Consider the following 14,836-nt stretch of genomic DNA (forward strand, 5'->3'; position numbering starts at 1 on the left):
GCTCCCTCTATAGGTGAGGATGAACTTCTACTCCTCCTATCTCTACTTCCTGAGTGCTAGGACTAAGGCATGCACCACCAGTGCCCAGTATGTGTGGTGCAGAAGGTTGACCCCCAGCACACGTGTGCTCTGCATCTCAACCGCAGTCGCCTTTTGTGATCCTTCTGAGGAACCAGGTGGTCCATTAAGTTTCCCGGGCCTGACTAGGTGGTTCCCTTGTTTCTTGTCCTTCAAAGCTTCAGCACCATCAACTGTGTTTGCCCCCTGTGTCATACCATTCATCTACCTCTATTTTCCTAATTAACTTGAAGGACATGAAGATGGCATGAAATTTTCTGGGAGTCCCCAGAGTTCAAGACAAATAGGGATCATGGACAGGGCAGTTAGCACACATCTACGGAACCGAAATAGTTGAAAAATGTTAAGAATTCAAATATATTTCTTCTTGTACTTACCTTTCAATAAATACAAGAAGAATATCTTTTCAAAGGAAGGAAGGAAGGAAGGAAGGAAGGAAGGAAGGAAAGGAGGAAGGAAAGGTCACTTCCTGCTATGGTGGTCTTTAAGAGGGAGGACAGCTGCTTCCAGGTTCTTTCACTCCCCTAAAGTCAGCTCTTCCCAGGAGTCAGTGTTGACGCTCAGCTGTAATAGAGTCCTTGCTCAGATGAAATACTTTGCCTTAACTGTGTATGGTTTGCAGGACTCCATGTTTATAGGCTAGGATGTTAGAGGGTATCTTATTTGAGACAGAACACTTACAGACCAACCCATGGCAGGTGCACCATGACATCCAGGGGAAGCCTGGTGAGGTCTCCCGTCAAGGGTGATGATACTTTTTTCTGGAAGGCTGTGAAAAGCCATCCCCCGGAGTCTAGAACTCATATGCAATTGGCTAACCCCCGGGGACTCTGCTCCATCAACCACTTCCCTTGGCTTTCCCACTTTCTGAGTGTCTGCGTTCCTGGTTATTCACTCCAGATGTGTTCTGCCGTCTCTCCTTGTTCAGTTCTGTCATTTCCTGGCAGATTCTGACCTCTGTAGAGACCCTTTATATTTTTCTGTTCTTTCTGGTGTTTGAAACACTTTGCAGGCGAATGTCATTTGCAGATTTCATTAATGAGTCTCTTGCTCCCTCTTTGAGACCAGCGATTTAGAAGTTAAGGAGAAGCAGATCTAACCACAACCCTCCAACCCTCATAGCAGGCTGTGAGTACCTGCCTCCTTCTCCCAAGGTGAAGGCGGGTCCCTCCCCTGTGCACACACAGACTCCTCCTCCGACTCTCCTTCCTAGTTCAAAGATAGGTTTTTATCCCATAAGTGACTGACTCTTTGTATTCAGGTCATTGAATTATATACAATTCTGTGAGGCAAGGAATAATGTATCTCCATTCATAATCAGTACTTATTAAAATGATCACAAATTATCAGAGCCGTCACTGAATGAATCTGAGACTTAAGGCATAAATAAGGTCAAGGAAGAGAGATGGATCTTATTTCAACTTTGGGAACTGCCTTTCCTACAAATAACCTATTTTATGAGGTTTAGCCCAGACCAGAGCACTACTGAGACAAACATGCCTGCCAGGCAGATTCCTTAGAGAGGGAGAGCAGGTGGCCAGGGCCACTGTGGGAAGCAGTCATTGGCACCAGTCCACTGGGCTTCTCCATGGTTAAGCTTCTGCAGAGGAATGAGTGACCGGCTATGGTTGGTGTGCCTCCCCCCCCCCGCCCCCAGCCATGCAACACCCGCCCCCTCCCAGGCCAGTTCAAAATGCTAAGTCACCATGTTGTCCAACAGCACTCTCCCCTTAAGTTTTAAAGCATTATCAACAAAAACCCTACACCTAGGGGCTTTGTAGGTGTCTTTTTTGTTCTGGTGTTCTGTGATGCTGGAGACTGAACCCAGGGCCTCACACATCCCAGGGAGGGAAGCATGTTATCACTGAGCCTACACCACCAGACCAGATTCAGGTTTTACACCCTTCATGGGTGTTTAGGTTCATGCAGGGTGTACATGTAGATGTGGCTACACACATGTGTATGTGGAGGATAGAGGACCAGAGGACAACCTTGGGTGTCATTCCTCAGCCACCATCCACCTGGCTTTTTGAGGCAGAGGCTCTCATTTGACCTCTAGTTTTCCCATCTGCTAGGTTGGCTCAGGAATCTGTCTCCTCAGTGCTGGATTAAAGCTCATGCCATGGGCATGGCTTTTGTTTGCCTGGCTGTTTGCTTGTTTGTTTGGTGTGTGTGTGTGTGTGTGTGTGTGTGTGTGTGTGTGTGTGTGTGTTTTGTTTTGCTTTGTGGGATCTGGAAATCTAATTCAGGTTCCTGTGGTTTCAAATAAACACCTCACCAGCTGAGCTATCTCCCCAAACCCTGCTCCCCAGTCTCTATTTCTTGGAGCCAAATTACCTGTATGACCACTTGGTGTGGGTGTGGTCTATATATATTTGTAAAACATAAGGGTTGGGTTGAGGGACACACACAACTTTAAGTCACCGTTACCAAACGACGCCCAGAGCGGTGGAAGACACTTGTAACCTCAGTACTCAGGAGCCTGAGGCAGGGGGATGGGGTGACCTACACCTCAGGGATCTTGTCCCCACCCTCCCCTGAATCATGAGATGACTGCCTCTCAGTAGGGCAGAGCCTCCTGCTGTTTGCCACACTCTGGGCAATGTCCTGGACACAGAAAACTGTTACTTGTTTGTGCTCACACAGTGAAGCTCCCACAGGACCCAGGGGCTTTATCTCTGGGAATGGAGCTCCACCCTTCCCTCTTATGAACCCGGCGGCCAGTTGTGCACCTGGCGTCTCTACCAAGCACGAAGTGAGGTGGAGCTGCAATCACTTCAGAGCTTGCTTAGTTTAGCGGCACACCTCTGAGGCACTGGACCGAGTCCACCATTTCCTCATTGCTGCTGGCTGGCTACCAGGGGTGATGCATGGGAAATGTGAAGGCTCACCAAGGCAGTTAATATCAGGGCCGGGTCTGAGCCACAGGGTTGACGCCCCACTTTCTCTACTTGAACTTCTAAGAAATAAATACCGATAAGGCCTTGGTTACAGGGAAAGCAAACAAGGCGCTCGCCTTGAGGTGCAAAGAAAGCTCAGCAACCACGACTTTAATAATCTTTACATTAGTCTCCCCCTTGTTGTGATGGAAAACATGACGAAATCCAGGTAAGGGTTCGTTTCTGCTCATGCATTGAAGGATACGGTCCATGGAGGAGGGAAGATAGGATCTGCTGGCCCCCTATATTCAGTCAGGAAGCAGAGAGAATTGGGTACTAGAGCCCAGCTCCATCTCCCCTCTCCCCCACTGTAGTCAGTCCAGGGCTCCAACCTTAGACTGGCACTGCCCACGTTGGCAATGGGGCTTCGTGCCTCAGTTAAACCTCTTTGGAAACACCTGGGTGTGTTACCATGGTGACAGTGAAGCTTTTTAAACACCAAAAGCAAGGCTACAGACTATGATGAAGGACGGGAACTACTCTTAAAGATCAGGTTAGGAATCTGGTTATTTGGGAATTCCCATTTGTTTCTCACCTCAGGCTGTGACGGCGCCAGCACAGCGCCTGTGGGATAAGTGTGTCTGTTATTTAGAGATGGATTCGATGGGGGCTTTCTCAAGGTAGCGTGATAGTGAGGAGTTTCCAGCAGCCAAGGCTGTCCAGCAACGCCTTTTCCCTGGGTTGGGACGACTGTCACCCTCTAGGGTGACAAGCATTCTCCCCCGACACTTCTGTTTTCAGTACCGGGTGTCTTTTGTGGGTGATTCGGGTGGGTAGAGCTGGAAGGTCAGGTCCCTCTCCCTTGGGCTTCTCTCTGCTTATCACCTCTGCCTTTTCACGTGCTGCCAAATTTTAATATTTATGCTTTGGGTGACAAAATGTCACCGACTGACTGTTTAATTGCTTTCCAGTTCTGTTTTCTTGCATTATGTGTTGTTCATACATCATTTAAAAATGAGATGAATGAAATAGCCATAAGCGTCCCCAAATGCCATCGGTCCTAGAGAGTAATGGAAAACTGTGGACTCTAATGCCAGATGTTTAGGTGTTGAAGGCCTCTTTCTGTTTATACAGAGCCACAAAATAGCTTTGCATCTTCTCAACCGTGTCCACAGACCTTGTTTATGCCTTTACAAGCTCCATGCTTTTCCTTATAACCCTAGATCTCTTATAACCAGAGATACTCCATCTGTCTGCCTGCCTACCTTTGGAGAGATTGCTGTCCCTCTGCAGTGTAGAAGCTTCTAGAAATCCCTTCCCACCCACAGACACCCAAATCCACAGATGGCTTGTTTCTTCCACAAAATGGAGCTGTGTTTACATTTAATAATCACTCATCCTCCAACGTACCCTAAATCTTGTTCATATTACTTAAAATATCTAATATGATGTAGGAGTAGTGCCATGCTGGAGCTTTAGGAAAATGATAAAGGCTACATATTTAGCATAGATGGCTTCCTTTTCCCCTGACCTGTGGTTGGCTGAATCCATTAAATGCTCACATCTGGAGCGCTCTCTCTCTCTCTCTCTCTCTCTCTCTCTCTCTCTCTCTCTCTCTCACACACACACACACACACACACACACACACACACACACAGAGGCATGCACACACACACACACACAGAGGCATGCACACACACACACACACAGAGGCATGCACACACACACACACACACAGGCATGCACACACACACACAAAGAGGTATGCGCACACACACACACACACACACACACACACACACACACACTATTCTGACCAGTCCCTCAGGGCAGCATCTCCTGTGTGGCCGCCCGGCAGCAGCAAGGAAGCATCCTATGCTGGCTGCAGGTGAAGCATCCTATGCTGGCTGCAGGTGAAGCATCCTATGCTGGCTGCGGGTCAGATCACAGGCACAGTCACTGGCTCCTTTCTATTCTGGAGTTTTGGAGCTTGCTCTTTCCAGGCATTGTAGGAGATCCACAGACAAGTTAGGGTGCTTGCTGATGAGAGATAAATAGCCTCACTGAGACCAGAAACCTGAAGAAATACTGGGTGAATCCAGTTCAGTCTAGAGAAAGACATGTCTTCAAATACTGACACACTAAAGAACTCCATGGATAATTCTGTGTATCCTCGAGAGGAGAGGAGTCACAGGGAGACAAATCCCTCAGTGTGTGAACATTTCCCTACCCGAGGGTGGAATGATTTATTTTATAAAGTCATTAATATCTGATCTAAGATCAACTCTCAAAACTTCCTTTCAATGCAGTGTCTATGTGTCAGCTTTGAAAGGATACCAACGCAAGACACTACCAACCCTCTATGTCGGGGGATGGGGACATCTTAATTTTCTCCTTATTTATTTCCTTGTTTGGTTTTGGTGTTCTGGGCCTTGTGCGTGTTAGGCAAGAACTCAACCCCTGAGCTCTATGTGCCAGCTGGAATAATCCTTCAATTCCTGGAATAACACAGAATCTCCTCATTACTGTACGAAACAGGGATTCAGGATTCAGTTTAAGGGATGCTTTAGGCCGAAATTGGTCCTTTCAATAGAAGAATGCAACCTTCTCAGTGGAGCCCAGTGATGTATTTATTCATTTGCTTTCTATGAGCTTTAAGGGTGTCCCGGAAGGAAAAAGAGGGTGTCTGCAGCACACCAGGGCCATGTTGTTACAGTGGGCTCCTGTTAGAGTTTCATTGCTGTTACCAAGATAAAAATACCCTGACAAAGCTAATTAGAGGAGAAAGGGGTGTGTTGCAGCTGATGTCTCCAGATTACAGTCCATCACTGTGCACTGTGGCTGGGGCTGTAGAGAAATGGGCCCATTACATCCACCTTAGAGAGAAAAGAGCAATGCATGCTTCTCCACTTCTGTACAGTTCAGGGGCTCTCCCTCACCTAAGGAATGGTGTTACCCACAGTGGCTTGGATCTCTCCACATCAATTGACGTAATTGAGACAGTCCCACCCCAGACATGCTCCAGGGTTGACCCAAAGGAGAAAATCAATCCTTCATTGAGACTCTTCCTCCAGTTGATTCTAGGTTGTGACAACGTCTGAAAGGTACATTTTTCTTATAAGTGAAAAGAAAAGGGGAGGGATTGTTGTTCAATGTGGGAGACTAAGATCTCCAACCAAGACTTCTGCTTTCTGTTTTCCCATTCTAAACTGTATGAAAGCCACATCTTGCATCTCTTTGCCCTCCTCAGCTAGGGTCAAAAAGACAGGCCTACCATGCTGAACAGATTTAAACAAACATTCTCTACCTATGTCAGACTTGGACTCTACTTTTTAGGGGAGAAACATGTTTCTCTGTTAGATGAAATGATTCTTGATATAAATGAGTCCTCTCACCCCAATAGCTAGGCTCATGTATGTCTAGAAACAGGATATGTTCTATGTTATAGCAAGGTGATATGTGTTACATGTTCACAAGATAGAAACACAAAAAGAACTGCCATGTAAATGGGGGGGGGGGGGGGAATGTTATTTTCTAAGGTCTACCTAGTTCATTGCTGTAAAGCCCAAACTGCTTGTTCAGCCAATGCTCCCGTGGCCCGTTTTTTATTTATGTAGACTTTATTTAGTCTAAAGTAAATTCATACAAAAAATATAAGTGGTGTTTACATTAACATTACATTAAGAAGTTGGTTTACCATCTGGCCAAGAGCCAGCGAGTCATTGCTCTGAGAGGGAAGGAAAGGGGAGTAGGAGTGGGAGAAAGGGAAGGGCGGCTGGAGGCGAGGTTGGGAGAGGGGAGGAAGTAGGGACGTGAAGGGCAGGGGGCACTGGAGCTGAACCCTGCTATGCTTGCTAACCTTGTGGGTAATTGTGACCCTGGGGCACTGCCATTCTCCTTAGGGGCAAGGACTCCATCTCCTCAGAGCCTTTGCAGTGAGACCTAAAGAGATTTAAATCCTTCTGGTTTCCTAGGTCTTTTTTTCATAGGGAAGTAGTTACATTATTAGAGTATAAATGGAGTTCTGACCATTTCGTGCTGGAGGAAGACTGGGAGACAGAGGGTGGGAAGGTTAGGAGGAGGAGGAGAGTCTGGCAGCTCGGCCTGCCTAGTTTCCTTTCGGGTGTGTCTGGCCAGTCACTTAGGTGCTATGCTCCAGTTTCCTGATCAGTTTAATTAAAAACAAAACAAAATGTCATGAGGTCTTGAGAGGATAAAATGACACAATCTAATAATGTCCTCAGCACAGGGCCTAGCACATGGGAAATGCTAAACTCGTTTAGAAGCAAAGTTATAAAAACATCCATCTGGATTGGCTAAGAGGAAGAGAGCAGTGGGGGGTGTGCACTGGAATATGTTTAACGTACATTGTATATATGCTTGAGACACCCTTATGCGATCCTTTATAATAACAATAAAACGTTAAAGGCACATCCCAACGACTGTATGACCAGCCCTGTACCTCACCTCTCAAAGGCTCCACACCCTCTCCTCCCAGTAGCAGCAGCCTGGGGACCAAGCCTATAACAGGTGGACCTTTGGGAGATATTTCTTCCCAGACCACAGCAAGGGAGACATGGTTTCTCCGTGTCTTCTCCCATTATCTTTCCTCCAGAAGATCCTGAGTAAGGCTCTTCTGGGAACACACTTTACAAATCACCCTTCATGTTGCTGAGAAAGGAATGGCACTCAAAGCAGTTACCTTTTCATTGGTGCCTGCAGCTGCTGCCTGGCTTTCTGTTAGGCTGTCTCCTTACAGCAGAATGAGAAAGGGGAAGACCAGAGCATGTGGGGGCGTATGCCACAAGGCTAGAAGAATCTCCAAAGACCTAGAGCCTCCCTTTACCTTTCCGCATCTTTTTCCTTACAGTAAGATGACAACTTTTTGGGCGGCCCATTCCCATTCTCACATTTATTTTAATTGTTTCCGGTCTCCCTGAAAGCACTTCCTTTGAACTTCCGGTGCCTTCTCAGAGTCCCGAGGACATATAGCAGCTATGGGGTTTCCTTGCTCTTGACTGACAGTAGCTTCTCCCCTCTACCATATGCATTCTGTGGTCTCATGAAGAGAGAAGTAAAATGCTGGGCTCTGACATTTCAGGTTTCCTAGCTGAGTTTAGAAAAGTAAACTCAGTGCAAGCGGGAAGGCATGTATTTTCCTGAGGTAAAGTTGTGTTTAGAGGCAAACGAGCTCAGAAGGTTTGGAAAAGAAGATGTGGTTCAGTCCGTGACAGCCATGCCCCTTCTATATGCTCATACCTTCTGTCTACTTCATGTGTTTTCATGTCCTTGTAGGAAGTCTTGACTTATTTTTGAAAAGAAAAAAGGGTTGTGTTGGAGGGGAAGGGAGGGGAGGGTTGGACAGGAGGCTAAATGGGCCCTTTCCATAAACAATGGCAGAGTCCCGGCAGACAATGGTTGCATGGTCTCTGCCAAGTTATGTGAATGCCCACCTCCTCTCTGAACTGAGGACTCCTAAAATTGTATCCTTCACATAAGTCCCTGATGTCTCCCTGTCAGCTCACAGCCTGACTTAGAGTTGGTAATTGGGAGTCTTTATTGATTGTCTAAGAAACTTCCAAGGTCTAAAGTCAGGGGAAAATCCCATTCTTTGGGAACTCTTTCCGTATCAAAGGAAAAGACATACTGCCGTGGTATTCTTCTGGGGAAAGTATCAATATGTAATTGAATCAAAGACTACTGCCATCAAAGTCTCCTGTTATGACAAATCAGAAAGATCCTCTTGTAGGAACGGGAGCTCCATTTTCTAGGCCAACAGAGATAGACCAAAGACAAAATCAATTCCAAAACGCACGTAAGAAAATTACTAGTAGTTAATCGATACTTTGTTGTGTATGCCTTATGAAAAATCAAACATCTTCAGCAAACTTACTTCATCCTCACATCACCCGATAAGGTGGACTATGGCTACTCTACCCTTCGCTGGTCAACTCATCCTTGCACAGTAATGGAAAGTTTGAACTCAGAGGCTACTTCACTAGTGATAACCAGACTGATGAGAAAGGTAATGAGGAGTCATCTGATTCAATTTTCTTAACAAATTATATCTCTTGTGTGTGAGCTACACAGTTTACCAGTGGACAGGTCCCAAGTGATTATTAACCCACTAAGATAGGGCTATTGTTGGCACGCATTATTCCTATAATACAAAACAGAGAGGTAGGGTAAGACAAAACTAGTCACCTGAGCATTTTAGAGTAGGTTCTCGGGCCTGGCCTTCTCAGTCCCTCACTCACAGTCACCTCAGCCACACTCACAGAAGCTCTGCTCCCCTCCTCAGGCTGTGGTGTGAACATGAGCTACCTTGTTCTTTTGTAGGTTTGCATGTGGGTGACTCTTAGAATATCTTGACCTGCCCCTGAGGAAAGTCTGCTCTCCTGGGTTTCCTAATCCCTACTCAGCCATGAACCAACCAGACCTTGCTGACGACCCAGATCCCAGCCCCGAGCCCCTGTGCGTAGTGTGTGGCCAAAACCACTCCCCAGAGGAAAACCACTTCTACACATACACAGAAGATGTAGACGACGACCTCGTATGCCACATCTGCCTACAAGCATTGCTGGACCCTCTGGACACTCCGTGTGGACACACCTACTGTACCCTGTGTCTCACCAACTTCCTGGTGGAGAAGGACTTCTGCCCTGTGGATCGAAAGCCTGTGGTTCTGCAGCACTGCAAGAAATCCAACATCTTGGTCAACAAGCTTCTCAACAAGCTGTTGGTCAACTGCCCATTCACAGAGCACTGCTCCGAGGTGCTCCAGCGCTGCAATCTCCAGTATCATTTCCAGACCAGGTAGGAGCCCTTCTCTTTCTCCTTTCCTGGGGCCAGCTAGAAAGACATCCACAAGCGTGCAGCAAGGACTCATTCCCAGTGCCCTGGCACTCTGTAGAGTGCCTGTACTTTGGAACCAGTGAAGAGATCTGTTCCAATACGACACATGCTAGGTGTTTATGGCTGTGAACTAATGTGAGGAAGTGTCACTAAGTAGGACTGAGTCGTGGGCATGCGCTCATGTGTTTATGGTTCGGAAAACTGGTGGTGTGAATGCTAGGGCTTACATATCAAATACCACCACCAGGTCATGTTTCAAAATGCTCCATGTTCAGCCAGCAGTGTTTTTTGTGGAGGGAGCAGAAGCTTGAAGAGATGGGGCCTCGCTGGAAGAAATAGCTCACCAGGGCCTACCTCTGAGGTCCACGTTTCCTTCTTTTCTCTCTTTTTCCTGGATGTCCTCTTCACCAGGATGAACAGAAATTCTGAAACTATGAACCCAAAGAAATCCTTCCATAAACAAACCATCTCTCTCTTTAATTAATGTAGGCTCTACATTCATCCATTTACTTAATTCTTTTATTAACATACGTTCATCATATAGAGAGTTGGGTTCTATAATAACAAGTTCTTTTCAATAAATCAACTGAATTTTTAAGTGAGAAAATCAGAAAAGCATCACCCTTCATTCTAGTGTGCTTGCTATTGCTGTGATAAGCACCATGACCAAAAGCAGCTTGGGAAGAAAACGGTTTCTTTGGCCTACACATCCCAATCACTGTCCATCACGAGAGGAAGTCGAGGCAGGGATCTGAGGTAGGAGCTGAAGCAGAGGTCATAGAGGAACGACGATTCCTGGCTTACTCAGTTTCCTTTCTTAGAGCATCCAGGACAAGGGTGGTATCACCCCCACTGGGCTGGGCTCTCCTCCCACATCAGTCATTAATCAAGAAAACGTCCCACAGACTTGCCTCCTGACAATCTGATGGAGGCGTCTTCTCCACTGAGGTCCTATCTTCCCAGATGACTGTAGGCATGTCGAGGTGACACAAACTCAGCCAGAACACCCTCTGAGTGACTTTCTGTTTCTCTTTTGGCCAAGGTACACACATTGGTGGCAGAAAGGAGATATGCTACCTGCTGCTGGTGACTGGCATCCCCCGCTCTCCCATCTGCTTCTCAGTTTGTCCCTTCTTGCTGTTCTGTGCCTGGGTATTCCTGTGTGGATGGCCTCACTGGTAGCTCTGGGCCTACTCCCCATGAGGAGCTCTTCTCAGTATACTTAAGGTGCTTAATCAACTGTGAACAATAATACCACAGTCATTTTGTAAGAGGAAATCCACAGGCTTGTGTTTACCTTGGTTCCTGTCATGGCCAGGGCAAGAGGAGGTGCAGGTAGCTTTTTTAAAGGTCACATACCTTAGGTCATGAATCTGTGGCTTTATCTTCTGAGACATGAGTTCATTCTCAAACATGAAAGCTTTTCTCATACAAGGCCTGCATGCAATGTTTAGCACATGTTTACCATGCTGGTTAAGCCAGCGAACTCAAGATGTCCATCCAGATGTTTCCAGTGTAGGTTTGCAGTAAATGCTGCCTTCAGACATGGAGACCCACTTCAAGGCTTTCCCCAAAGAGGATGTGGTGGGGAAGGAGCATGTTGGTGACCTTTGCTGATAATATTGTCTTGCTATCAGAGGCATTGTGAAAAGGAAAGTAAGCCCAAGGTCAAAGGTAAAGTAGGTTCTGTACAATTATGCCAAGACCAGTGAGCATGCTGGGTAGGGAATATAGGAGGCCTAAAGAGAAATGGCCCTGGCAGGAATCTGAACGTGTGCCATTGCCATATTTCCATCTTTTTTTTTTCTACTTGGGATGTATTAATTTCCTGTTGCTGCTGTAACAACTAATCGCACACTTTCTGACTTTGCATAACTCAAATTTGTTATCTCAGAGTTGTCTAAAGGGTTAGAAATCCAGTAAATTCAATCCAGCTGGGACTCACCCAACAGACATCATGGGGTGTCTGGGCTGAATTCCTTTGGGGCTGTAAGGGAGGCTCTTGTTTCTCACCCTTTCAGCTTCTAGATGCTTCCTCCTTGAGCATGACCAAGCAGTGATAGGGGATAGCAAGCTGGGGAAGACCCTATGGGGCTACAGGGAAAGGAATCCATACTTAGCTGCCCCAACAGAACTTTCATTCATCCACCTGCCCACGCTACCCCGTGACTAGAACATCTCAAGGAAGCTGGGAAAAGTGTTGGCAGTCACACAATTGGTAATGATGCACACTTGGGAAAGAGCTGTGAGGGAGGAACCCCAGACTGACAGAAATTCAGCTACCTCTTCAAGCTGTGGCTCTCTGGGGAGGAAACCCCCACTTCAAGGAAGCATGGGCCTCAACACCTGCCTTTGCACCTCTCCCTCCACACTAGAGCTGCCTAAGTAGATCGACACCAGCATTTCCCAAAATACATATTAGTCATGAAGTGCTTAATATATGCACAGACACCCTCCATCACCAGCCCCAAGTATTTGTTTGCAAAAACTTAAAAATTCAGAGCTAACCCTGGGCCTGCCTTCTTATCCTTCATAAGCCTTGGCCATTACTGGTCAGTAGACCACCTTTTCTTTCTTTTGAATGGAATATTAAGAAGACCCAGTAGCCATTGTTTTAGGTATCTGTTGAACTGGAAGATTCAGATGACCAGAAGACAAGTGTCTCTTTACCTCAAGGATGTGATGGGACTGACGGTTGAGACCATGGCCCTGTGGATATTCTGAGGAGAGCTTTTGTGAAGACATTTTGATCTTTTTTTTTTCTCAATTTTTGACATGACTTTTCATGAAGAGGAAATTGGCCTGGACCTCTATATTGTAGCTAAGGATGACTTTAAAATCTTGATCTTCCTGTCCCCATCTCCTGACCACCATATCCAACAATTTAGCATTGTTGATCATTCTTTTTGTCTCTTTCTTTGGTAGATATACATAGAAACTCTCTTTAAATTGAGAATTGCTGAGCTGAGAATATAGCTCAGTTGGTAGAGCGCTTGACTACCATGCACAAAGCCTTGGGTGTGATCTCCAGCGTCGCATCAACCAGGGGCAGTGGTGCACATCTGTTATCCAGCACTCGAATGATAGAGGCGGGAGGATCATGAGTTCAAGGTCACTCTTAACTCTATAGGGAGTCCAAGGCTAGTATGGGTACCTAATGCCCTGTCTCCAATAATATATTCATGGTGCACAGCATCGTGCTTTAACTATCAGTGCATTGTGGAGTGGATTAATGGGGGTGTATTTAGCGTGCACTATGCATACCAAGTTTGTGGTAATGAAAACTCTTAAGTCTACCATGTACGTGGTCCATTGTAAACTGATGATGTCAGAGAGTAGGGCTCGTGAACCTCTCCTGCCTGTGCCACTGAATTTCACATCTTCAATGAATGGCAGACTTGTGTCTGGGGTACAGCTGCATAACATCTGCAAGCAGATGCTGTGTCCTTCAGGATTCCAGCCATCTTCACACGGTGGCCTTCAGTACCTATGCTAGGGAAAGCATTGGTAAAACACACAGGATGAACTGTGGCTTAGAGTTACTGGCCCATTGCTGATACTCAACCTCAGACTAGAGCACTCAGGGAGTTTTGGGAGCTGGGGACCCAGTGTGTGGAATTTGATTGATTCTCTTGATTTCTGCCTTTTTCTATGCCTTTAGATGATGTCACATGTGTCTGCTGAGGGATCCCAGTTAGGAGGACAGGGCTGGTTGAGTTGGATGGCAGCTTTCTTAACCAAAGTATAATGACAGGCGATGTCAGGAGGCTTCAGTAAAGGGCCTGGCTGGGAAGTATCTCTCCATATCTCCTGTTGTTGTGAGTGAATAGAACCAGCCTGATAGCCTTTGCTTCAGAGGAGGACTTAAGTCAATTTGTCATATCTTCACTATATGACAACCTCATTGGCATGTGTGACATTTACCAAGAACCATAATAGCCTAAGTCCTAATGAAAGAGGCTGGGATTTCTGCTTCTGAGGAAACTAATCTTGGAAGACTTAAGAAGAGGTGCCAAAAGCATCCCACTCGGAGTTGCTTCACGGGACAAGCTCTCTGTCTCTCTTACTGTCCTGACGTTTGGTTCTGAGCCTTAGCCTTCAGTGGCTGAGCTGACTTTCTAGCCCCATGTCTCTTACTCTTTAAAAGTGGTAGGTAATAGAGCGGACCCTACCTAAGCACCTACTGGCAAGGAAAAAGAAATCATCACTCAGTGATTGAAAGAGGCTAGAATGAAAACATGGTTCGATTGGCTCAAGCCCCACCTCACTGCAGGTTCTCAGAAGAGGGTCTTGATTAAGTCTGGCCAATGTCCTGGGACTTTCGTCTTCAAAGTTCTGCCCCAGGCCCTCTGCAGCTCTTGCCTCTATCAGAGACCCTTTTCTGTTGTTTTCAGTACAATACAGACTTAGCTGGCTGTTCACAGTCTAGGCAGGATTTCACTTCAGGAAGAAGGAACCCAGGGTGTCACTTTGGGACCTGTCTGCTTGGCCATTTCTGGTTGGCTGAATATCCACACTGGTATCCCTTCTTAGAGTGACTTTCTAGAGTTTTGTTGTTTTGACGTAGGGTCTAACCCTGGCTGTCCTGGATCTTGCTTATGTAGGCCAGGCTGGCCTTGAACTCAGTAGAGATCCACCTGTCTCTGCTCTCTAAGAGCTGAGATTAAAGTTATACACCACCACATTGCCTCCCATGCCTCCCATTATCGTGACTCTCTAACCCTGAGCCCAACTGGGGGCTCACCTCATCTCTGTTTTGCAAAGAGAAAGGAAAATGAGAAGCAGTGGGGGGTAGCTGGGGGCCTTGCAGGACATAGAGGACAGACAAGGATTGGGGTTAGGGCTGTTTACTCTGAAGGAAGCTGTAGAACAATGCGTGGTTATTCCTAGTGAGAGCCCTGATCCCCAAGGGAGTTATTCTGATTGGGATTACGTCTGGCGGGCAGGAGGACATCACGTGGTGCAGGAATAAGGAGTTGGAAGTTCTCTTTTTTCTCATGGAACACAAAGTCTCAGGTAGCAA

The 14,836-nt window shown here is 46.5% G+C and overlaps 1 protein-coding gene across 3 annotated transcripts in view; it reads left to right on the plus strand.

Annotated features, from left to right (window-relative positions):
• Positions 1-14,836, plus strand: part of Lnx1 (ligand of numb-protein X 1) — a 102,701-nt gene that overhangs the window by 7,461 nt on the left and 80,404 nt on the right. For all 3 annotated transcript variants that reach the window (XM_039092174.2, XM_006250902.5, NM_001108358.1), the window contains 1 exon segment: positions 9,298-9,774. In XM_039092174.2, coding sequence (XP_038948102.1) covers positions 9,383-9,774 — 392 coding nt within the window. In that variant the 5' untranslated portion in view covers positions 9,298-9,382.

This window comes from Rattus norvegicus, chromosome 14, assembly GCF_036323735.1.
Source record: "Rattus norvegicus strain BN/NHsdMcwi chromosome 14, GRCr8, whole genome shotgun sequence".
Classification (NCBI taxonomy): domain Eukaryota; kingdom Metazoa; phylum Chordata; class Mammalia; order Rodentia; family Muridae; genus Rattus; species Rattus norvegicus.